We start from the raw sequence: 22,192 nt of genomic DNA on the forward strand, positions 1-22,192 counted from the left end.
ACCCCTCATTATTGAACAGCGCAGAGTAACAATAGTAATTAACGTTATTGGTGTAGCAGTAGTACTAAATAGTCGCAGTGCATCATCAGTCGATCCTAACGTGATTGTTTGGGCGCGTTGGCATCATACGCTAGTCCAAAGGCGGCTAGCCCCTTAATAAGGAGGGCGTGAGCCCAGATAGCGTCAGTCAGCTTGGGGCAATCTTCAACTTCGACCAGCTGTCTCTTTCCTTTCGCCCTGTGCGCGTTTGAGTTTTTCTCTTCACCATGCCGGATTCGAAGCGAAATTGATTGCATTTCTACTGACCGAAGCTATTGTTTCTTTGTTCCTTCGCGTTCTTTCCTCGTTGCCTTGGCGCACTGTACATGTTCGTCCATTCCGGCTCTGAGTAGCCACCTGGCCCTTGGAAAATCCATACATGATAAATGTACTGACATGCGCCTAGTATTATTTCTAATTTTATGCACTTAGAAACATGGCGGATACAATGCCGCCTCCGACCGATAATACTATTTCAACGCCTTTGGGCGACGCTTCTTGGAATCCAGCCTTGAGGCCCGAAGATTCGTCCGATTTCCCCTCAAAACAATCGCGGTCTCAGAACGAAGGGGAACTCTTCTCTGATGTGCAGAATGAAAACGATGGCCCTGAACAGGACTTTTCGTCTCTCCTTCAACAAAATGATGGAGAGCCTTCAGAACCCGAACAGGTCGCGACCGTCGCTCAGCCAAGTATAACTGTCGAGACATCAGAGTCACTTAACAAAGCGGAACCACAGGACATCAACTGGGGTGAAGACGCAGAGGCCCCCTGGGATGTTTCTTCACCCAAAGACCCTTTTAATCGCGAAGACATCGTTGGGCGCACCAATTCATTCCCACCAGTCGAAAACAACACAGAACTCGATGGCGGCGATTCAGCATTAAATCAGGTCGAGAATGAGGCAGAAGCCGAAACACAGCAACTCCCAGAATTGCTTGAAGACGCTAATCAAGTTAACATTGACTCTTGGGATATCGATGCGGGGGACGATGAATCTGGGTTTTTTGATCAATTAAAAACGCAAACAAAACCTATATATGATGTGCCACCGGAAGCAGAGTCTCGATTCGAAGAAGGCGTTCCTTTGGTTCCTGAGAGCGATTTGGACTCGCAATCAGAGCCAACTGCGGAACCAGCGACCAAGACCGACCAGCATCTTGAGAATCTCTTCGAAGCCGATGATGAAGGTGAAGATGGAGATGATTTCTTCAAATCCACTGGTTCTGAGACGGTAGCGAACCATGAGAAACCTACGATCACTAGGAAAAGCACACATGAAGTTATAAGCACTCTCAGTTCTGGCGCGATCGACTCTCCCATCGAAGAATCTCCCGCGGATGCAAAATTTGGCGATACAGTAATAAATGAGGAAGAGGAAGATCTTGCAGCAAGGTGGGAGGCAGAATTGGATGATGATGACGAATTGCTCCTGGCAGAGGACACAACAACGGAAACCCAGGAAGCACCCGCATCTGTTCAATCAAGTGCCGCTCCGGTGTTGGAACAGCGGCCTCAAACGGCGCCATATCAAGCAGCAGTCCCAATGAACCCATATGCACCGCATCAGCCATCCTCATCGGAATTACTACAGGGAATACCCAATCCATACGCATCGACTGCAAGCTTACCTGCAACCCCATTCGCAACGCCTTTCGCCACTCCATTCGCGCCGCCCCAAGCTCAAACACAGTCGCAAGGCAAGGCCCATAGCTTTGCGGCCCAGTCTAGGGAAGGATATCAGTCTCCTTACGACTTACCGGACACCCTCTCTCGTCCGCGACGACCAGCATTACGAAAAGTGGCCCCTCCAACAAACGGGGTTCCTAACCCAGTGCCTCCACGGAGTAGCAGTATTCCTGCACCTGCACCTCCACCCCCAGCTATGGCTTCAAGCCTACCTGATCTTGATCAAAGGCCGCCACCAAGCAACGAAGGCCACGCTAGTAAAAGCTTCTTCGAAGAACTGCCTGCGCCACCACCAAGAGCTCGCCCGGGAAGCCGCGGTGGAAGATATACGCCTCAACCAGCACCGGTTTTGAACGCTCCAGCTCAATCAATGGCACCGCCGCCTGTGCCTCCAGTGCCTACTGTACCTTCTGCTGAGCCCGTGGCAGACAATGTTTACCAAGCACAGCTTCAGGCCCCTGATCGAATGGACCCGTATGCGAACCTAAGTGTTCCTTCGGTTCCTGTTGGTCCGGGGACCGGTCCTCGATACTCTCCAAAACCACCGGGTGGTGCGATTGCGGGCAAACCTTCAGTGTCGCCGCGGTACTCCCCAGCGCCCCCTCCTTCGCAAGCATCGTTGCCTGGCCGACCTCGATATGTTTCTCAGCCTGCAAATCTTCCGTTCCAGCCGCGTACATCCAGTCCATTGGCTCACCACGAGAAAACCGCCTATGAGGGGCATCCGCATGAACGGCCATACACATCACCAGGACCAACCTCACACCCAAACCCAGTTTTACAACCTGGAAGCCAGCAGCTACCATCGGTTCCTACTCAGCTAGCTCACTCCGCCCCGTACTCGATGCCAGATTCAAATACCTCTCAACCACACAGCCCTCCGAAGAACCCATTTGCTCATGTTGCATCTGTTAGTGAACCCTCTCAACGCCCATCGACTGAGACACCATACCTACCTGTTGGGGGTGCTTATCAGCCCAATATATCATCTCCTCCAAATGATATTCAATTCGCACCACCCAGGAGGTCTCAAACGCAGTCCCCTGGAAAACAGTCATCTGGACCTATCCTAACCCAGACAGCGATCGAAGCTTATCCACGGCCCGCTTCTGTTCATGCACCCAGCTCTCCAACGAAAACAATAAACCCTTACACAGTTACGCAGGTTGTACCATCTTCCAGACAGAATCTAGATCTTCCATTTGTGGAACCTAGTGATGGCCAAGAATTGGACCCATTGCAGCGTTGGCGCGGAGCTCCCATATTCAAGTTTGGGTTTGGGGGTGTAGTGTCATCGTGCTTCCCTCAACACATTCCGCGGTATTCCGCCGGTCAAATGACACCGATGATAAAGCCTGCCCCCGGAGAACCTAGGATTCGCCAGTTCAAAGATATCGTTCCTTTTGACGGAGATATTGTACGCTACCCCGGTCCTTTGAAGACGAAATCAAAGAAGAAAGATGTGGTGGCCTGGCTATCTAGCAGGATCGCAGCTTTGGAAAACGAAGGCGTTCCTCTCTCACTACAGTCGGAACCGGACGGTTTCAAAAGACACGAAGAAAAAGTTGTCTTGTGGAAATTGATTAGGGTGCTAGTTGAGAACGACGGATCACTAGACAAATCAGCAGATATCCAGAAGTCAATACAAAACATTGTATCACCAGGTTTAGAGCTTGATAGCTCTAATATCTCTTTTGACGCTGGTGCAGGCTCTGGAATTTACCAATCCAGTAGTACTTCTGTACAAGCAGAGGCTGTCGATTCCGATCTTCTTCAGTCTATAAAGAAAGATCTACTTGTTGGAGACCGTGAGAAAGCTGTATGGCAAGCTGTCGATAGTCGACTGTGGGGACATGCGATGATTATGTCGTCAGCACTAGACAAGACTCTATGGAAGCAAGTGGTTCAGGAATTTGTCAAGAGAGAGGTTCGCTCTGCAGGAGAAAACACCGAATCTTTGGCTGCTTTGTATGCGGTTCTCTCCGGAAATATCGAAGAGAGTGTTGATGAACTTGTTCCTCAATCTGCGAGACTTGGATTGCAAATGATCAGCAAAGGTGGCCAAGGGTCGACTAGAAATTCACTTGATGGCCTAGATAGATGGCGGGAAACCCTCGGTCTCGTCTTGAATAATCGCACCACGGACGATCATCGCGCACTTTTATCCATGGGGCAGCTATTAGCATCCTACAATCGCACAGAAGCCTCCCATATCTGTTACCTGTTTGCTAGGGCCTTCTCGCAGAATGGCGTTTTTGGTGGCTTCGATGATTCCCAGACCAATGTCGTTCTCCTAGGCACGGATCATCGAATATACCCGACTACTTTCTTCCGTGATGAAGATGCCATAGCATTGACAGAAGTATATGAGTTCGCAACGTGTACCCTGGCGGGCAACCAAGCAGCCGCTCTTCCATATTTGCAACCATTCAAACTGCATCATGCATATGCGTTGGCAGAGCAAGGCTTGAGAAGCGACGCTCAACAGTACTGTGAAACCATTGGCACAACCATCAAGTCTAACACCAAACCTTCGCCGTATTTTCATCAGCGATTATTCGCTGAAATAGACGAGCTTGCAAATAGACTGAGACAAGCTCCTAACGATGGAAGTTCATCATGGATGTCTAAGCCTAGCATGGAAAAGGTCTCTGGATCTATGTGGGCGAAATTCAGCAGCTTCGTTGCTGGTGATGAAAGTGACGCTGCTTCCAATGCCTCAGCCATGGACGCGGATGTTGGTCCTTTTGCAAAAATCACAGGAACACCTACTGTTAGCCGGTCACCTTCCGTATCCGACCTCTATGGCTCATACCCGGTGCCTCAGGGGGCCTCGAATAATGCCTCGTCTCGCTATGCACCCGGAAGTCAATATGCTCCTGGATCGTCTCCTGAACAAAACCGTGGGCGAAGTTCCATGGATTCTCAGAGATCGCCATCTCTTGGCGGCAACTTTCCTCAGAGGCGAGGGTCTCAAGAGCCGGCGACTCCTGTTGAAAGCAGTTCTCATATCCAAGGGCAGTCTAGTTTTTATGGCTCGCCATCCTCATACCCATACCACTCCACCCCCCCGCAATCCTCTTATATGCCACTTGCTCCTGTTGATGAGAACCCACCCAGCCAGCCGCAACAGCCTTTCCCCACTGCAGCTCAGCAGTCAGCACTTACCAGCGGATTACAAGCTGCATCAGTGACGTTCGGACAGCCTATCGAGGAGTTGAAGAATGCTGCGGCAGAAGTACCTCACTATGGTGGCTATGAGCCCCCGGCTGCCTCTTCTTACGAACCGCCCTCATATCAACCAGACCTATCGGTTACAGCAGATATTCCCGAGGCCGAAGCTGAGGAGGAAAACAAGCCAAAAAAGAAGTCTTACTTTGATGATGAAGACGACGATAACCTCGCTTCCCGTGCATCATCAATCAAGAATTCCGAGAAGGCGAAACATGATAAAGAAGCTGACGACGCATTTCGTAAAGCTGCCGAGGCAGATGGTATGTTCCTTCTACTTGCTAAACTCTATTTTTCCCGTATAAATGCTGACTTTTGGAGTAGCACAAAAGCCAGCAGCTGCCAAGAAAGGTTGGTTTGGAGGTTGGTGGGGAGGCAAGAAAGAGGGCGATACATCTGGTGGGCCGATCAGAGCTAAACTGGGCGAAGAAAACTCATTTTTCTATGATCCCGAGCTCAAGAAATGGGTTAACAAAAAGGATCCGAACAGTGCAACTGCCACTGCTCGAGCTACTCCTCCGCCCCCAAAGGGCCCTATGCCGCAAAGTAGGTCTGCTAGTGCTGGTAGCGCATCCTCTGTGCCACCCATGTTACAGCGCCCGCCGTCAATGTCAGAGCTAGGAACGTCGATGGACAGTCGCCCATCTACTGGCAGCGGCGCACCGCCATTCGCCGGAAGTCCTGGGTTCGGAGGGTCTCTAGGTGTCCCTGTTCCTGGTGGCCCGAATGGGTTTCCCCGTGCTGCCTCGACAGGCCCTGCTCCCACCCCACCAGGTTCCAGTTCTGGGCTAGCACCACCGGCCAGGCCGTCAACATCTCTAAGCACCGCCAGCTCTATTGATGATCTGCTTGGGGCTCCCCAGGCGCGCAAGGGAGGCACCCTCAAGAGCAAAAAGAAAGGCCGAGGATATGTCGACGTGATGGCGAAGTGATTATCATCATGCCTATACGAATATTGAACATAATCACAAATGTTCTTTGGGACGTTGACGTTCTATATACGCTGTCCTGTTGAACCATTTGAGGTTCGATTTCTTTGCATTTGGGGATTATCCACATGCATTTTTTTCTTTTTTCTTTTTCCTTTTTCTTTGTATTTGTATTATCTTGCACTTATATTTGGCCCAAGGGCTTATTTGTTTTTCTGCTTCTTTTTTAATCATTTTTTTTCTCACACCAGGAGGATACGGTTGTCATGGTTTGGAATGGAACGAATCGCTGTGGTATGTTTTTATCTCCTATTGGTTCTGGCGTGCAAACTGCACTTAATACTGAGCATTGCTGCCGATGTTTCTTTCGGATTGGGACATGTCCCTTTTTACGTGTATACATAAATTATTCCGTGTTATGATTTTTCGTGTTTCCTATGTTGAATGATCAATGTCAACAAACCTTTCTAAAGTCAACTAGTGTTGATGGTGTTTTTTTATAGATATCCAATGATTTTAGTATCATGAAAGCAATTAATCCATGGGTAGCTATGTAATTGATATGATGATTCATTGATAAATTGGGTGGTATATTTTCAGTATCATACACTGTGAAAGTTGAGTTTGTTAAAATCCATCTCTTCCTCTCTTGTCTTGCCCATGCTCGACATCTTAATAGGCTCGCTTACTCAGGGATAAAGACCTTCCTTAGTCGTAGTCTGCTCAAGTCTCGCATAACCTGCACCGTGTTCTTGACATTTTGCTTCACAATAACCGAAGTGGGCTTGCTGAATAGTTCGTCAATTTCTTCGAGGCTCTTGTTCTTTGTCTCGGGCATGAACAGAATTTGATAGACCCAGCCGAGGAGAGCAATTCCCCCGTAGAAGCCGAGGGTTAAACCAATTCGGGTCATGGATTCCATCATACGTGTGAAGTTGTAGGTAACAATGAAGCTGCACAGGAACAGGTTGGCGTCCGAAGTCGTCATACCGTAGTGACGGAGGTAAGTAGGGAAGACTTCGGAAGGAATGACCCAAGTCAGGCAAGCATAAGAGCCGAAAAATCCCATGTATAGAATAATGCCGGTCAAATAAAGACCTTCGGCGAGTTTCTGGTGTTTGTCTATTGGGATCTGATAGCCAATTCCAACTAATAGTAGCCCAATGAAGAAACCGGGAAGCATGGCGTTGGCCCAATAGCGACGGCCGAATCTCTCCATATATAGAACTGCGGGAATAGTACCGAGCATGAGTGCACCGCCGCCAACCAATGACATGAACACGCTATCCTTGTCGTTGAAGCCGATTCCTTGCATGAGCACGCTCATGTAGTACATGACTGCGTTCACACCAGTGAATTGGCCCAAGAATACCATGATATTAGCGTAAACGATAGCGCGGCGGGCACGCGGGTTGGTGAAGAAATCCATCCAGGGGTATTTGTTGGTGCTACCCTGCCCGTCATTTTCGACCGAAACGGTTTCCTTCATACCAAGAAATTCGGCTTTGGATTCGTATGAATCGAAGCCACGGATCTTTTTCCAGACAACGAAGGCCTCAAGTTCACGGTTCTTAAGCATCAAGTAACGCGGACTTTCGGGGAGGAAGAACATGGCAATCAGCATGATGGTTGAAAAGACGAGAGATGAACCTAAGACGTAACGCCAGTTGCCATCCACACTAACAAACATAGCGGCCACAGCATAGCCTAGAATTTCACCAAAAGCGATGTTGAGCTGATATAGCGATACAAGATTGCCGCGAACCTTGGATGAAATACACTCGGCCACATAAATGGGCACGGTACCACCTTCAAGACCGACACCGGTTCCAAGAATGAAGCGTCCGGCGAACATCATGCCAAAGTTGATGGCACCGGCTTCGAATGCTGCACCTATGGTGTATAGGATGCACGATAAAATGATAGAATTCCGGCGACCGAGATATTCGTTTGACGGAGACAGGATCAACGCACCGGCGACAGCGCCAAGAGGCATGCCCGAGTTGGCCAAACTGGCCTGGTTGCTGGACAGACTCAAGTCGCGGGGCATGTAAAGATTGGCGCCACTGATGAGTGACTGATCAAGACCAGATAACAGACCGCCCAGCGATGCAAATCCGACGATGACGTACGTGAAAACAGCAGGGCTGGAGAAAGTAATCTCCAACCTTGACCGCTTGACGCCTTGCGATTGCACTTCAAGGCGCGCGAGTTCAGCATCCATGGCAGCCTCCTGAACAGCCTGAGAATTGCCCTTGATATCGTCCAAGTCGACATCTGGGATTTCTTTATCGGCGAGCTGAGGCTCCTCGATATGATGTGAGGTCTCCATAGTTATGGGAGTAGGGTTAGAGCCGCTTGCTAACCTGTATACACCGCTGCGGAGGAATGAAAGGGAGGGGATTGCGGAGAAATGGAGGGTGAAGACGATGGCTTTATAAAACCACGCAGTCAGGCTATTTTGGCTCTGCGCTACGGCGTAATAAATAAGCGCATAGCAGGATCGCCACCAATTTCCATGAATGCTGGAGAGCTGGAAAGTCCGGGACACCCGCATCGGCAGTTTAGGGTGGTCTCGTCTCCTCTTCCTTCCCGTGGGGCTCCAGGATTTCCTTGTCCTGTTAGGCTGTCAGGCGTCCGTTGGTCGGTTGCTCTGACTTGCATGCACAATCATTCCTCAATGGGTGGGCCGGCAGGTCCTGAGCGAGCATTCAGGCCAATAATGAAGCGTGACGCATGTAGATCTCCCACTTAGTCTACCACCCAACCTTGAACCATGTGTAGCTACTAGCACGGTAGGACCTTAGTCCTCCGTAGAGCCCGTCCCATGGAACAGCGTTTACCCTTATTCGCAGTTTCGAGGTACGTAATCTGTGGCACAATAGAAAATTCGCGCAAGCTTTAGAGCGCCACTTCTCGAAGATCTGAAGTTCTGGCACCCCGAACAAGTTCCAGTTCCGGAGGCTGGCTCGCAGCGTTGGCAAAAACACTCGATCGCTTGGAAGCCCCATAAAACAAACAGAACTCGGGTTCGTTCGCTCATTTTCATTGCGATGATCTCGGCAAGCCGATAATGTTTCTTGCATTTTTCTATGCGGATGTTAACTGTGTTGCGCAGGTACCATGAATTCCCCCATGTTGCGTTGTTGACTGTCGGGGATATCAACATACCAACCCCAGTTGTACCGCTGCGCTTTGTTCTCGTGGTAATTGTCGATTCCACCATATTCTTTGTCGCCCCATGGGGTGTCAACCACCACTTCCTGGAAATTGGCTTAAGCTAGAATGATTAGAGACACCAAGCGTATGGAGAGCAAATGCCGACGTGGGGAAGTGTCCTTCACCGGGAAGATGATACAGGCAGTGGGCTTCTCTGAGGTCCAAGTTGTGGGTTTTCTAGGGCCGTGAGCCTTTAGCCAGGTCTCGTGTTATGTATGGGTCCTCCTCCCGACAAACGGCCGGCAGGCCATTCACGGCTTGCCGAAGAGTGGGAGGAAACTTTTCTTCGGAGTCGACTGCTCCGTAAACCCATCGGGTTTTGGTTTCCGCTTTTCATTTGGAACCCACCGTTATTTCTAGGTTAAAGCTTTACCCTAGCCTAGGGCCTTAGTAGGACGTATCAGCCGAGACAATCTGTCGGGGCTTGCATTGGCTTCGTGGGGACTGGTAGCTGCGTACTCTGTTCAGAGTGGTTGCGCGTCAGCTGTAAACATTCTTCAAAACCTAAACACGGTAACACCGATAGACTTGAAATGACAAGGGCGGTCTGAGGCACTTATCGACGTCATTCTGAGGGAAAAGTCGTGTGATCGTCTCGGGACCTGAGCGAAATACGTGGTAGGAGTGGAGCATCATATTATAGAACGTCTTGGCTGACTGACATGATTGAGTATGAAGAGGAGACGAGAGAATTAGCAATGGGACAGTCCGGGATGGAAGAAGGTGGTGGTGGGTTGGCAGCGCCTTCCTTGCCCGCAAGTGCCCGTGACCGCAGACAAAATGACGTCCGCTGCGAGGAACCCTACAAAGTGACTTTGACAAGCACTGAGAAGAGGAAGTAAAAATTAAATAACATTTCACCAGAGTACCTAGGGCAAGCCTGGCTAGACTACTCATACCTGAGGGTATACGCAGAACGTCGAAAATCACCGTAATACTGGCAGTACTGACTGACTACCAAGAAAACACACCCAACAACGCCCGCCAAATAACATGCAGAGGATGATGACAACCTGGCTTGTCCACAAGCAGACGAATCAATACCCCTAGTCTTGAGCTTCTCGATAAGCTTCCTCTTAACCTTCGCTTGGATATCGCGCATATCTGTTGTCCAAAACCAAAGAAACTCCCTACTATCACGGACGAGACGATCGCATATACGGAGATTGTGATTGGGGAGGAGGACTGGGGCTATTTCCTGCACCGCCATGGAACCGAGCTCTTAATCTCTGCTGCGCTGAACTACCAGAACTGACCTTTTCCATCCCATACCCCGATTGTGACTGTGGTTGTGATTGTACGGATGATGTTGACTGGTATGATCCTGCTCGCTGACTCGGAAGCGGTCGTCTCGAGATGGACTCCGGGGGCGGGGTCTGAGATTGCATCGGGCGTAGATTTGCGGACGCAACTTGTCCTCGAGCGGGGCGGTTTCGAAGACTGGCAGTTTGAGATAGCGGCGGCTGTGAAGGACCATCACTCCATAAGTCGCCCAGGCCGCCACCGCGTGGTGCCGGTTGCCCAGGTCCTTGGGCGTAAGTATTGCTGCCTTGTTGGTACGACGCTTGGGTGGCAACCATGCGGGGTTGTGGAGTTGGCGTCTTTGGATCTGGAGGAAGCCATTGTGGGAATGAACGTCCTTTCTCTGCGTAGTAGGCTCTCAAAACGTTCGAGATGTGCGAGCTATCTTCGTTGTCTGGGTCATCTGCCTCCTCGCCTGACGTAATGGCTCGACGGAGACCGTTGAGACGCGTACCGAGACTTGATATGGTTGTAGATGATGTGATAGATGCGAAGTATGAAGACATAGCGAGACCAGCTCCTGATGTATGTATCCTTGTGTTGTTGAAATGACGCTGCCTCCCGAGGAGGAGGGGTAAATGTCCTAAGCAATTGCAAGCTTCAAGCTGCCAAGCTGCCAAGCGACTAGCAAACGGCGCGGTGATGCTTGCGACGCTGGGCTTATAGGCGACTGGTTAATAACAAGCGGGAGAGTCGAAGGCGCAGATGCAGGGCGAAGAATCGAGACATGGGCGAGTGTGTTGAAGACAGTCCAGGAGGTTTCGGGAGCGTCTCAGAGTTGTCGGCGTGACCCACCCGGGACTTCCTTGTGTGGAGCGATGATCTCCCTCGCAACTACGACACTACACGCGAGAATCATCCATATCAATTGCTAATTGCTGATTGCTTATGTTGATGTCAGGCAAAGGATATATATATATTTGGGGGAAAAAGAGTAAAACAATGCTTTTATTAACGAGAACAGGGTATGCGGAAATCCTGGTCGCTCTATACAACTGCTGCACGAGTGTTCAGAAACGCCTCCAACGCCATGAATGGAGCAAAAAGATCATGCCAAAACACTCTCGGTGCCAGGGCCTTCTGTTTCGTACTCGATCTCCACGCGAGCACCTTTCTTGCGAGGTTTGGGAGGCGGTGCCGCTCGCTTGCGCTTGGATCCAGGAGCTGGCTTTCGATCCTCGCCAGCAGATTGTTCACTGCCTTCTTCGTCGCTCTCGTCGTCTTCATCGTCGTCATCTTCTTCATCGCTTGAACCAGCAGATTCGCTACCGAGCCAGTCTTCAATGTCCTCGAGATCCTCGTCCTCGTCCAAGTCGCTGACGTATTCGACCTCGCCGACACCTTCCTCCTCCTCTTCGTCATACTGCTCGCCTTCGTCAAGATCTTCATCTCTTTCGCCTTCTCCCTGTCTTTCCAGTCCCCGTAGAACCTTCTTCCATATACTTTCATCCACATTGAGCGGTTGGTCACCGTAGGCGCCGCTTCTCAGCCGGTCAATCAGCTCTCGCTCAATGGCACGCTCAATCTTAGCAGCAGATTCCGCTTTCCGCTCGCGAGTTTCCTCTCGCCGTCTGATCTTTGGTGCCAACTTGGGGACGACTCGCTCTCCCAGTCGCTCTTCGTCCTTGGCAAGTTTTTTCATCCGAATAGCAACTTGCGTCAAGCGCGTCAGACGCTGTTTGCACTTATGCGTAAGGAATTTTGGCCAGTAAATCAATCGCTCATCAATCTGCCCAAGAGCCTTGGCGTAATTGGAAGATAACTTGATCCGCTCCCATAACTTGCTGGGCATGTGGGCACGTTCGATAGTCTTCATGTAAAGATACATGGTGCCGGTCTCAGGATCTGACCGAACCGTGGCATAACGAGAATTTGCCAATGGGCAGCTTTGCCTATTGCACAAGCCGGTAACGTTGTATTCATTGCGACAGAAATTTTGACCCTTTGTTGTTCTGTTTCATTTTCACCGTTAGCTTGCAAACACAATTTTCGAGTGAAAATTGCTATAGGTTGGACGCACTTGAGTTTAAAGGCACAAAATTGCTGGTTGATGACCTGCCATACAATTTCATCGGACGCCATCTTCACAGAATGCAGGGCCTTTGGTGTAGGCCTGACGAAAGAAGGCAGAATAATCAATGGATCGCCAGGTACTCAAGCGGCGGAGGAAAAAAAAAAAGGCGGCAGAAAGTCACGTGATGGTAGATTTCTTATCGGCTTATCAGTTGGGCTCTTGGCGCTTGGCGCTTCCCAAAAAGGAAATCTCTCAACAGCCAGATCTCGATACGGGGGTTTGAGCCTGTTTTGCCCTATCGAGAAGATTTTACCTTTGATTAATCGTGAGTGGTTCCTATGGACCAATGCCCGTTATTATTTAAACAATCAGAGGTCCATGTCCCATGATCAGGCAGAGCCTCAATGTGGATGGATATATCGGTAAAGATAACATGACAAAGCGTTGAACAAAGGATAAATTTCTGACATACAAACGGATTATCTTTTACTTTATGCTGTTATGGGGACTATAAAACATTTTTTAGATAAATATATTCGGTTTCATTCGCTGGTAGTTTCTTGTAGGCAATTCCAGACTAGATTCGTCACCTTCTAGGCATTTGTTAACCGGCCTTCTTCGCATCTTCCCTATATTTTTGAGATGTCACTCTTGAAATTTGTTTTAAATACAAATATAAGTTGGCACAGAATTTTTATTGGCCCTTATGCTCTTCTCCTGCGACATCATATACAGATATTTGGTATATCGTCAATTTTAGATGTTGCCTAAGTCTCTATTGACGATATATACGTTAAGGAATTTTACTGATCTGACTACCAGAAGCTTGAACAGACATTATGGCCCAAGATAACAAACAAATGATGGTGCTAAACTTTACGAAACCTCCCATCATCGTGCCGAGACATCAGCCTGCCATATCTTATATGAAGGGCAACGAAAAAAAGCATAGGCCAGAGTGTACAAGTGCTCTCTATACTCATCTTCCTACACCTGGCTTTAATTTTCCGCCTGACACAACAAGAATTCTGTGCTTTGAATGCGGCTTGATTCTCAATGACATTCAGTTGGCCCGCATCCATCTCGTAATCGACCACAACCTTTGCAACGTTTGCGGCTTCCTGATAGGCTTCCAAACGTACGAAGAGCTTCAAATTCACCTGGAGTGGGATCACTTTTACTGTGAGGCATGTGAATGGTTCGCACCTTCACTTCAGGGTCTCCAACAACACAACATACATAAGCACTGCATGTGTGCAACCTGCGGAGAGTACTTTGAAGGACGGAACCAATTAAATGGACACAGCATCTGCCATCGATCTCGTGATATTTCTTGTATTCTCTGTGACAGGGGTTTCGCGACGTTGCCAGGCGTATTCAATCATCTTGAAGGTTAAAAGTGCGAGGGAGGGGCGATGGCGGATGATATTCGACAACTCGTGAGCGAATATTATGATAACTATTATATCAAAACAAACGTATACATACCAGAACACAAATGGTTTTATTGCCGCGTTTGTGATAGGACATATCATCACTTGAGTGAGCTTCTGCAGCATCTTGAATTTCGGAGTTGCTCCGAGATATACATTCAAGGGACGGCACAACTGGTGGATTACGTGAAAGAAAATATCAAGACGACAATAACAAAGCGCCGCCGCCAGCGGGAGTTTCCCGTTCACGCCCGAATACTTGAACTGCGAAGAAATGGATAGCTTGTATATCTGTATATCTATAGAGATGACACCACTGGAAATGTTCTTTTTATTGTTGAATCCTCAAAACGTTTGCAAATACATAGTTTAGGAAGGGTCAATTGGTTTTGATATCGATCAAACAACATTCGAATGTTGAAGTTGTAAGACATTTGCCGATGTCTTTGGTTTTCTCGTCAGCTGGTTCGATAGACCGATCCCTGGTCTGATTACTTATTGAGTTTTTTTTAAAAAAAATAATACATGACTTTATTTTCAATTTTTAAATTGTTGTCAACGATGGTTGATGTCGATTGTTAAATTTAGTGTTGACTAACGAGAATCGCGTGTGCGTTGATGCCCCAAGCGCTAGTTAGTTATGTGCTATTGATTATTTATGATTTCGTAAGAATTCGGTAGTCATAGTTCGTACTACTACTAATAGATAAATGAGAAATATTCTTATATAAACGGCGCGCCCTTTTTTCTATACTAAATCTCAAAACCAAGCAGACCTACCAGCCCTCCATTTGCAGTGGTCCTCCGTCCCATTCAGTTTGCCCGTTTGTTGGAGCACCCGGATCTCTCTCATCAAGATCATTAAGCATATCTTCACTGTAGATGCCCCAACCCATGGCTTCCAATTCTCTTGAGAAAAAGTCTCTTTCCTCTTCCACAAGTGAGGCCCCTTCTTCGATATTCATCACATCTCTATACCGGCGCAGATGCCACCAGTGAGTGAGACCGCGAAGCGCCTGTTCTAAAGGAAGTGCCTCTTCAACTTCAGCATCGACGTCCGAGCCTGCCAGCCAATCGTCGCGCAATTCTGGCCGGCAATAGAGATATATAGCCGTAATAACCCGCATGTTGGTTTGGCGCCATTTCCGGCCGCAGAATGGAACTTGTGACTTGAAAAGTTTCAAGGTGTATGACCGAAGATCGGGGTCAGGGATCTTCAATCCTTTGCGTAGAATGGTGCTTGATTTGTATTGAACAAGCAAAAGGCAGCGGTGCGATTTGTCTCGTGTAATCTTTTGCATTATATGCAGATAATTAATAGCCGAAAAGAAATTGCGGAAAGAATAGGCTGTGATCGGGTCCTTGGGGAATTGACCGGTTGGATACCCTAGCTCATCTACCTCTGGACGCTGAGAGCCATCATGATATTCGGACATTGCAGATTTTTCTGGTGACAGCCCTCGAACCGAAGAACTTCCATCAAGCGAATGTCTCCGTCGAAGTATGGGTGGTGGAACAGCGTCATCTTCCGAAGATTCACCGTCCAATGAATCGTCATGGTCAGGCGCATTTTGAGAATTGCGAAGGCAAAACTGGAAAAAACTAAAAGTTGTTAATTATCTTTTTTTCTTTTTGTTGTAAGAAAGTAAGGTAATTTACCTGAGCTCCTTGTGATCATTCACCTGATCTACCGCCTGGTCCACATCTTGATGAGCAAACATCTTTAGTATTAATGGAAGATAATTAGAGTCGAGTAGTAGTTGAGTGAGATATTCAAATTTAAAGATATCTAAGCAGTTAGCTAGATCCTGTGTGTTTCATTGCGGGATAATAGGTTGAATCATACGAGATCTTTTGAACCATTTGAGGAGAAGCAATAGAGACCCGGATACGGCCTTTCCCGTGACTTCGCGAAGTCTAGCCATATCGATTTCTTCCATGTCGGTGGGAGGTTCCTCGTGGGTCGAACTAGTTGAAGGATAGCCGTTGGCAGCCCTGTAATGTTTGTTAATTCCATCACATTTAAAGGGACTCTTAAAGATATTTACCCTGGATCGTGACCATTTGGGCCATTGCCTTGGTTTACCATGGCACTAACATTCGTCAAAATCACCTTTAGCAAGACGATGACGATCGATTGGAGATGCGGCATCGCTTGTTTCTGATTCTGTTGTTAGGATTCTGGTTAATTTATGATGGAGAGCCGAAGAAAGCTTACATAGAAAGCCTCTACTGCGTCCAGTCGCCGCTGGATGCCTTCGTTTTCGGTTTCCTTTGGAAGTTCTTCGTTTTGATTCTTGTTCTCTGTTTCCGCTGAAGAGATTTCTTCTTGGCCGTATCCACCGTTCTCGGGCTGAAGACTTTTATCGTCCATGTTCCAGCCTCGCTCGAATTTCATGAACCGCTCTCGTTCTTCCCATAGTTGACGCGTCGCCCTAGTCATTTTCACATGACTGGAGAATAGTTTCCCGGCTTCGATAATAGACGCAGGAACATCACTTCCTTCCCACCGCTTTCCAACCAGAGTGTCCTGCATCTCGCCTTTGCCTTTTCCACCAATGTTGTTGCTGGAGCCATCTAGAGGTGGATACATAAAGGGGAAATTTTGGTTGGTTTGATAATTTTGCTTCTTCCCGGCTTTACCACCAGGCCCAATAGGCGATGGTGGCGGCGATGGAGCGGGAGTAGCGATGTGGACGGATTGATGAAGAATTGAACCACTGCCACCGGAAGCCGTAGAGCCCGAAGCCGAGAAAAGCCCGTTTCCTGATGCCAGGCGACTCGGATGGTTAGGAAGGGGCGGAAGTATCGAATTATGTTCCAGCTCTAACGGTACCACAGGTGGCGGGGGGTTATATGAAGGGTATTTTGATGTGACCTCCTGGCGAAAAACATGATAATCAAGCGGAGACGCAGTCAGGAAGGGCTCTCGGCAGTTTGCTGGGTCTTCCGGTATGTTCATCGTAGGTTCAAGCTCCTTTTTTGCGTCCTTTAAGCTTTGGCTTCCCCCAAAGATGAGGAGGACTGATTTCCAAAAAAGTAAAACAAACCGTGTGAAAGGAATGCTAGCGGAATCATCCCAACGCAACCCAGCAATTATTTCAACAAGAGTAATAAGTAGACTGGGTTCTAGCCCAGCAATTGTGTCCCGTAACTGCACATTATCTTTGTTAAGAGACTCCAGTCTCCTAGCCACTTCGACAGCAAAATACAGACACGTTAAGATCAGATTCGCTTCGCGTTCGCGGGCTATAAGGAATGCTGCGTGTTCCTTTTCATTATCCAAGTCAATGCACTCGGCATCCGCCATATTTCGTTCTTTGTCGTAGACGATCTTCATATATTCGAAAAGTTTTGGAATCCCGCCACAATCATGCAGGAGGAGCACACTGTCCACAATCAATTTAATCTGAAGTGATTTTGACTTCGGTGTTTCGGCTTCTTCTTCTTCCGTAGGCTGATCGGGATAATCATCCACATGTCTTCCACCGGTAAGTCCCCATACACCACACATTGTATAGCAAATGGCTTCTAATGCCTCGATGCGTGAAAACATATCCGAATGGTCCAAATTTGCCAAAAGGGACTCAATAAAGGATTTTTGAAAATCACGACTGACATCTAACCACGAGGAATCCGAATGTCCGGGACTCTGCTGACAGAATTCATGCCATTGCTGATCAAATGACACCTTGGATCCAAGTAGCATCATACGCTCTGGCTCACTATACTGAAACCACTCGTCGAGCTCTTCGGGAAAAGGCTGACAGTCAGCATAGCGAAATGCGTAGACTTGCTGCTCAACTCGAGGGATGTCCTGCACTATTCGCCTCAACTGGGCAAGGCTAAGCGAATCCGGTGCCAGCTCAGCGGCCTGTTGTCCGGGGGCTGGAGGAGGTGGCTGCAAGGGTGGCGGAGGCGCGACATCACGTCTAATTGCAGGCCTTCCTATTGTTCTTGGATCTCTAGGGGCGGAGAGATCTTGAGGCTGCTCTTCAATAACTGGTGATGGTTCAAGTGTGAGACCATCGACCACCTCTGCCATGAGTTGTTCATCGGGAACAGGTGATATGTCGGTTCCAGTTTGGTCAACCTCATCTGCCATAACAATGACCTGGCCAGGTCCATTGCCGTCAATGGTATCGGTAGACATGTTGTGATCCTATCTGGACTGGGTTTGATAAGCTCCCCACCGTGGATATGAAATACGCGTAACCGAACGAAACATCAAGGTTATTTGTTTCAGCAGCGCAGCCATAAAATCTTTTTCAACTCGTAATCTTTCGTAAAATCAAACCGTTATATCCCATCCTCGGGGTCATCTAGAGACTATAATGCCTGCATTTCGACGGCGATGGATGTTCCTGGATGTATTTTGGTGACCGGACGGATTATTGGGGCGCCATATTGTGGGTCGGTCATGTGACCATATCAGCAGTTAAATCCGAGTCTGGATGCATGGATTGGGCAACCCAGGCGTCAATTGTTGCTACCAGGGAGCATATTTCCTGGTTGTTTTTCTTTTTAAAAGGGAAAAAATTATGCTTTGACATTTTCACCCAATAATCCTCCAAAAAATACACATGATTTACATCAAAAAGTAGAATATATATACGTATTATGACATGGTGAGATGTCCCAGAGCACTTATTTCGACTTACGGGAGATTTTACTGTCCTCGCGTGGTTTCGGTTTTCTTCGAGCTTCCCAACGTTGCCAACCAGCCTCGGTAAGGTCTTCACTCACTACTAAATCTCGGACTCGCAGGGCGCGAAGTAAAGACAAATCAAGCGCCCAATCAATCCAACCCGATTCCCGCAAGAAGGTGATGGCGAAGAACCAGACGATAGAGAATAAGACACCGGCGGAACACCCGACCAAGACCTGCTTTTTAGTATGGTAATTTAGGTATAACCGACTGATTGCCACCGCACTGGCTCCAACAAAAGCAAGGAAGGATATGGCGACTCGTTGGAATAAAGTTGCGGCGTTTGGTGTGACGGAGAAGTTTGGCTTGTGTCTTAAAAGGAGGAACAACGTGACGTAACACGAGAAGTATGCCACGAATTGTGCGTGCGAAGAAGGCATTCCATAGCCTTTGCCCTGCATGTCTAGACAACCAAAGATTATCAGCAACTCCTTTCTTCCTTTCTTTGTTGATAACCAATCTGCAATTTTCAGGTCTCACATTTGGGTCTTTCTTCTCGAATCAACCTTTTCAGCGCAAAGTTCAACGCTTCACAGCTCATCTGACCAGCGAACATCAAGATAATTTCCAGCTCTCGGGAGGCCCAAATCAGGGAAACGTAGGTGACGCATAATGCTTGTGGGACGAGTGCTAGCCAGGCAGAAGCATACGAGACGATGTCGTCGGGGTTCTAGGAGCACCATTGGCATTAGCTATCGAATTGGAACCGGGATAGCCATAGGGGCTTACATAGTGCACATGTGTCAAGGACAGGGATGCCAGAGGTGTATCCGAGAGCGACATGTCGGATCAATCGAAAGTTTCAAAATAACGAAGTCATCAGGCAGGGGGTAAACATCTTCTTGATGCTGATGTCTGGTTGATGTCGTATTTGGCCTTTTCTGCGCCAAGCAGCCGCCTGTTGGCCTCAGGCATAAATGCCAAGACTCCGACATGTGGGGCATCGATATCAATATTTCTACATCATCAACTTTACGCGATAGAGGGAGGCACGCTGGAGGTTGTGTCTTTATATATTTATAACTAACTTATAAAAACTAGTCTAAGAATATATTATTGTTGTATATATATGTAATTGCTTCTACATGGTGATATATATACAAGCTATGTAACGCCTACTCCCTCTCAATTTCAACTACACATGGTTTTCAAATGTTAGGATGTAGGTAATTAAGGAAAACGTTGGTGTATTTGGATTTAGCATAGATAAATAGTTGGATATACTTTTAATATTATGTATTTATGCAATGTAAATTGATAGGGCTGAAGGAGACTGGGATCACCCAAATCTTACATATTCGATAATTCCACCGACATCAATCTACATGTAGACCGCCTTGTGTTCATTTAAATGTGTGGTACTTATGTAATTAATAATTAAATGATAATTCGGACAACTGCTTAGATTATAGAGGAAACTGAGCGCTATAATAACAAAAAGAAAAGAATCAAGCATTGGATTCCAAAGACAACTCTATAGAATGCGCGATATACCAATGAAATGAAATGGAAACACCCCAAACACCGCGCTTGTCATTACAATTCGGCCCTGATATGGACTGGAGTCGTGCTGAGCAACTCCAGAGACCCCTCCGACGCGGTCGTGGGCTCGGCGACCTGCTCAGAGGACGACTGATCAATCTCTTGTTGCTCGTCCTCAAGGACAACCTCGAGCACGTTCATGGTGCTACCGAGCGGCTGGACCGATGACTTCAGCTTCAGTCGTGGGTCCGCGCGTTTGAAAAGAGATGTCCAGTCTTCGGTGGCGCGCTCCAGGCTGTTGAAGACTTGTAGCATGGTGAGATCACGAACACGCAGTAGACGTTCCTGGACGGCCGGGATCTGTCCCGAAGCCGGTAGCACTGTGTCCATGATAATGATGCGCGAACCCCCTTTCAGAGCTGGGATTAGGTTTGATACTATCGACAGCGCTTCGTTTTCCGGCCAGTCGTGCAGGATCATGCGCAAGAGGTATACATCGGCGCCGTGGAGAGGCTCCGGCTCAAAGAAGCTGTGCTCCTGAAACCGGATACGGTTCGTAACCGATTCGACCAGCCCCTGCGACTGTAGCGCTTCCGGTCCGTTGGATACGACCTCGGGGAGATCTTGGACAACAAAATCGAGGTCTGGATAGGCCTTGGCCAGTTCGACGCTAGAATGACCGGTTGAACCGCCAACCTGTATGCAGGAAGTTACAAGAATCAGCAATCTACTTCAATTTCTGTGCTTCTGAAAGTGAGTGGAATTATCAGGCTTACATCGACGATGGTCGCTTTTCCCAACTTCGCCCAGTCAAAGCCGGCCACGAGGTGCTTCAGATCAGTTCCTTCGCTGTTGGTGACACTCTTCATGTAGCCGGAGAACTGGCGCGTGCGTTCAGGATCCTGCGCTAAGTGATCAAAAAAGGGTAGATGGTGGTCGAAAGCAATGTTGTAGGCGGTCTCGTTTTTCTTCACGCTGTCAGGCCATCGCTCACAGGCCTCCACCAGCTTGGCCGCTGTTGGTATGGAGGCTTCCGTCATGAAGCGGGCCCAGTCAAAGAAGTTGGGGTTGGTCACCAACAGTGCTGAGATGGCGCTGTGAGCAATGGTGTCGGCAGTGGGCTCGCTGAACAGATTGTTGGTCATGGCCATGCGAGCCACGCTCTTCAGCCTGGGTTCAGAAACCTTGGCCTCGGCCGCCAGGTCAGCGTAGGAGATGGAGCCATGTAGAGGCACCAGGGAGAAAATTTGGAAGTGGCACAACCACCGAAGAGCAAAGAGCACATGGAACTTGGTTTTATTGTTAGCAAGATCATTGGAGAGGAGCAACAACAACAAGATAAAAAGGACGAAAAACCGGGGAGTCAGCAAACATACATTGGCAGTCAGATGTGGCAAAAACTCGCTCGGCCCGACGGCAAGCTGGAAGATTTTGAACGATGCCTCAGTCAGATCTCTACGCGCCAGTGCAATATCCTCAGGGGCTGAGGTAGGTAGCGTCGACGTTGGTGCATCTCGTTCGAACGACGGCTGGGGCTGGTTGTTGGCTCGCAGATAATCGCTCAGTGTCTTTGCACTGCGCGAGATCTGGTCTGCATACTGCTCGATGGCGGATAGGGATTCCATTGCGCGACAATTTTGATGCTTTGTTAATGAATTTTAGAAACTCACTGTGTAGTAACTCTTGCGATGTAGGAAGGCAGTGTGTAATGAAAGCCAATAATGATTACGGACGTCCATCCTTATTATATATGTATTCATGACGGTAGCTACAGGCATATCTTGACCCGAAAAAGGTACCGAAACAGTACTGAATCGCAACGATCGCATCTTGGTCGTCTTGATGGCCGATGCTGGTATCGGGCCTTAACTAGGGCTTAGGGCTTCCTTGCAGTCAGCCCCGATCCCGCGGGCCATGGGCTTTCTCCACATCGGGCCCGAAACAACTTGTTTACCACCGAACCCTCTCGACTGACTGTACAGCACCTCTCTGCAACTCTACCCTGGTTGTTCTTGCGATCAAGTAAAATAGCCGAAGGAAAGTATCCATCATTAAAGCGGATCGGCCCGTGCAGTATACTTCCTCGCTGTCCTCTTTCGCTGATTGCGTCATGTCCGACCCGGGCATTAATTTTGCTGGAATACTT

The 22,192-nt window shown here is 48.3% G+C and overlaps 6 protein-coding genes across 6 annotated transcripts; 1 reads left to right on the forward strand and 5 right to left on the reverse strand.

Moving 5' to 3' along the window:
- Positions 1-475: 475 nt before the first annotated feature.
- TRUGW13939_04208 (uncharacterized protein) lies at positions 476-5,891 on the forward strand (the record flags this gene model as incomplete). The annotated part of the gene is made up of 2 exons (XM_035487385.1): positions 476-5,222; positions 5,284-5,891. 2 exons carry the CDS (start codon positions 476-478, stop codon positions 5,889-5,891), a joined length of 5,355 nt encoding a protein of 1,784 aa, XP_035343278.1.
- A 682-nt stretch (positions 5,892-6,573) lies between these two features.
- TRUGW13939_04209 (uncharacterized protein) lies at positions 6,574-8,220 on the reverse strand (the record flags this gene model as incomplete). Its single annotated transcript, XM_035487386.1, has 1 exon — positions 6,574-8,220. The coding sequence occupies one exon, from the start codon at positions 8,218-8,220 to the stop codon at positions 6,574-6,576; it is 1,647 nt and encodes a 548-aa protein (XP_035343279.1).
- Positions 8,221-10,243: 2,023 nt separating this feature from the next.
- TRUGW13939_04210 (uncharacterized protein) lies at positions 10,244-10,915 on the reverse strand (the record flags this gene model as incomplete). Its single annotated transcript, XM_035487387.1, has 1 exon — positions 10,244-10,915. One exon carries the CDS (start codon positions 10,913-10,915, stop codon positions 10,244-10,246), a length of 672 nt encoding a protein of 223 aa, XP_035343280.1.
- Positions 10,916-11,457: 542 nt separating this feature from the next.
- Positions 11,458-12,491, reverse strand: TRUGW13939_04211 (uncharacterized protein; the record flags this gene model as incomplete). The annotated part of the gene is made up of 2 exons (XM_035487388.1): positions 11,458-12,361; positions 12,430-12,491. 2 exons carry the CDS (start codon positions 12,489-12,491, stop codon positions 11,458-11,460), a joined length of 966 nt encoding a protein of 321 aa, XP_035343281.1.
- Positions 12,492-14,632: 2,141 nt separating this feature from the next.
- Positions 14,633-19,347, reverse strand: TRUGW13939_04212 (uncharacterized protein; the record flags this gene model as incomplete). The annotated part of the gene is made up of 8 exons (XM_035487389.1): positions 14,633-15,458; positions 15,516-15,645; positions 15,703-15,851; positions 15,905-16,023; positions 16,075-18,018; positions 18,603-18,967; positions 19,045-19,234; positions 19,294-19,347. 8 exons carry the CDS (start codon positions 19,345-19,347, stop codon positions 14,633-14,635), a joined length of 3,777 nt encoding a protein of 1,258 aa, XP_035343282.1.
- Positions 19,348-20,100: 753 nt separating this feature from the next.
- Positions 20,101-21,671, reverse strand: TRUGW13939_04213 (uncharacterized protein; the record flags this gene model as incomplete). Its single annotated transcript, XM_035487390.1, has 3 exons — positions 20,101-20,742; positions 20,823-21,335; positions 21,423-21,671. The coding sequence occupies 3 exons, from the start codon at positions 21,669-21,671 to the stop codon at positions 20,101-20,103; spliced, it is 1,404 nt and encodes a 467-aa protein (XP_035343283.1).
- Between the last annotated feature and the right edge of the window lie 521 nt (positions 21,672-22,192).

The sequence above is a fragment of the Talaromyces rugulosus genome, chromosome II, assembly GCF_013368755.1.
Source record: "Talaromyces rugulosus chromosome II, complete sequence".
Classification (NCBI taxonomy): Eukaryota; Fungi; Ascomycota; class Eurotiomycetes; order Eurotiales; family Trichocomaceae; genus Talaromyces; species Talaromyces rugulosus.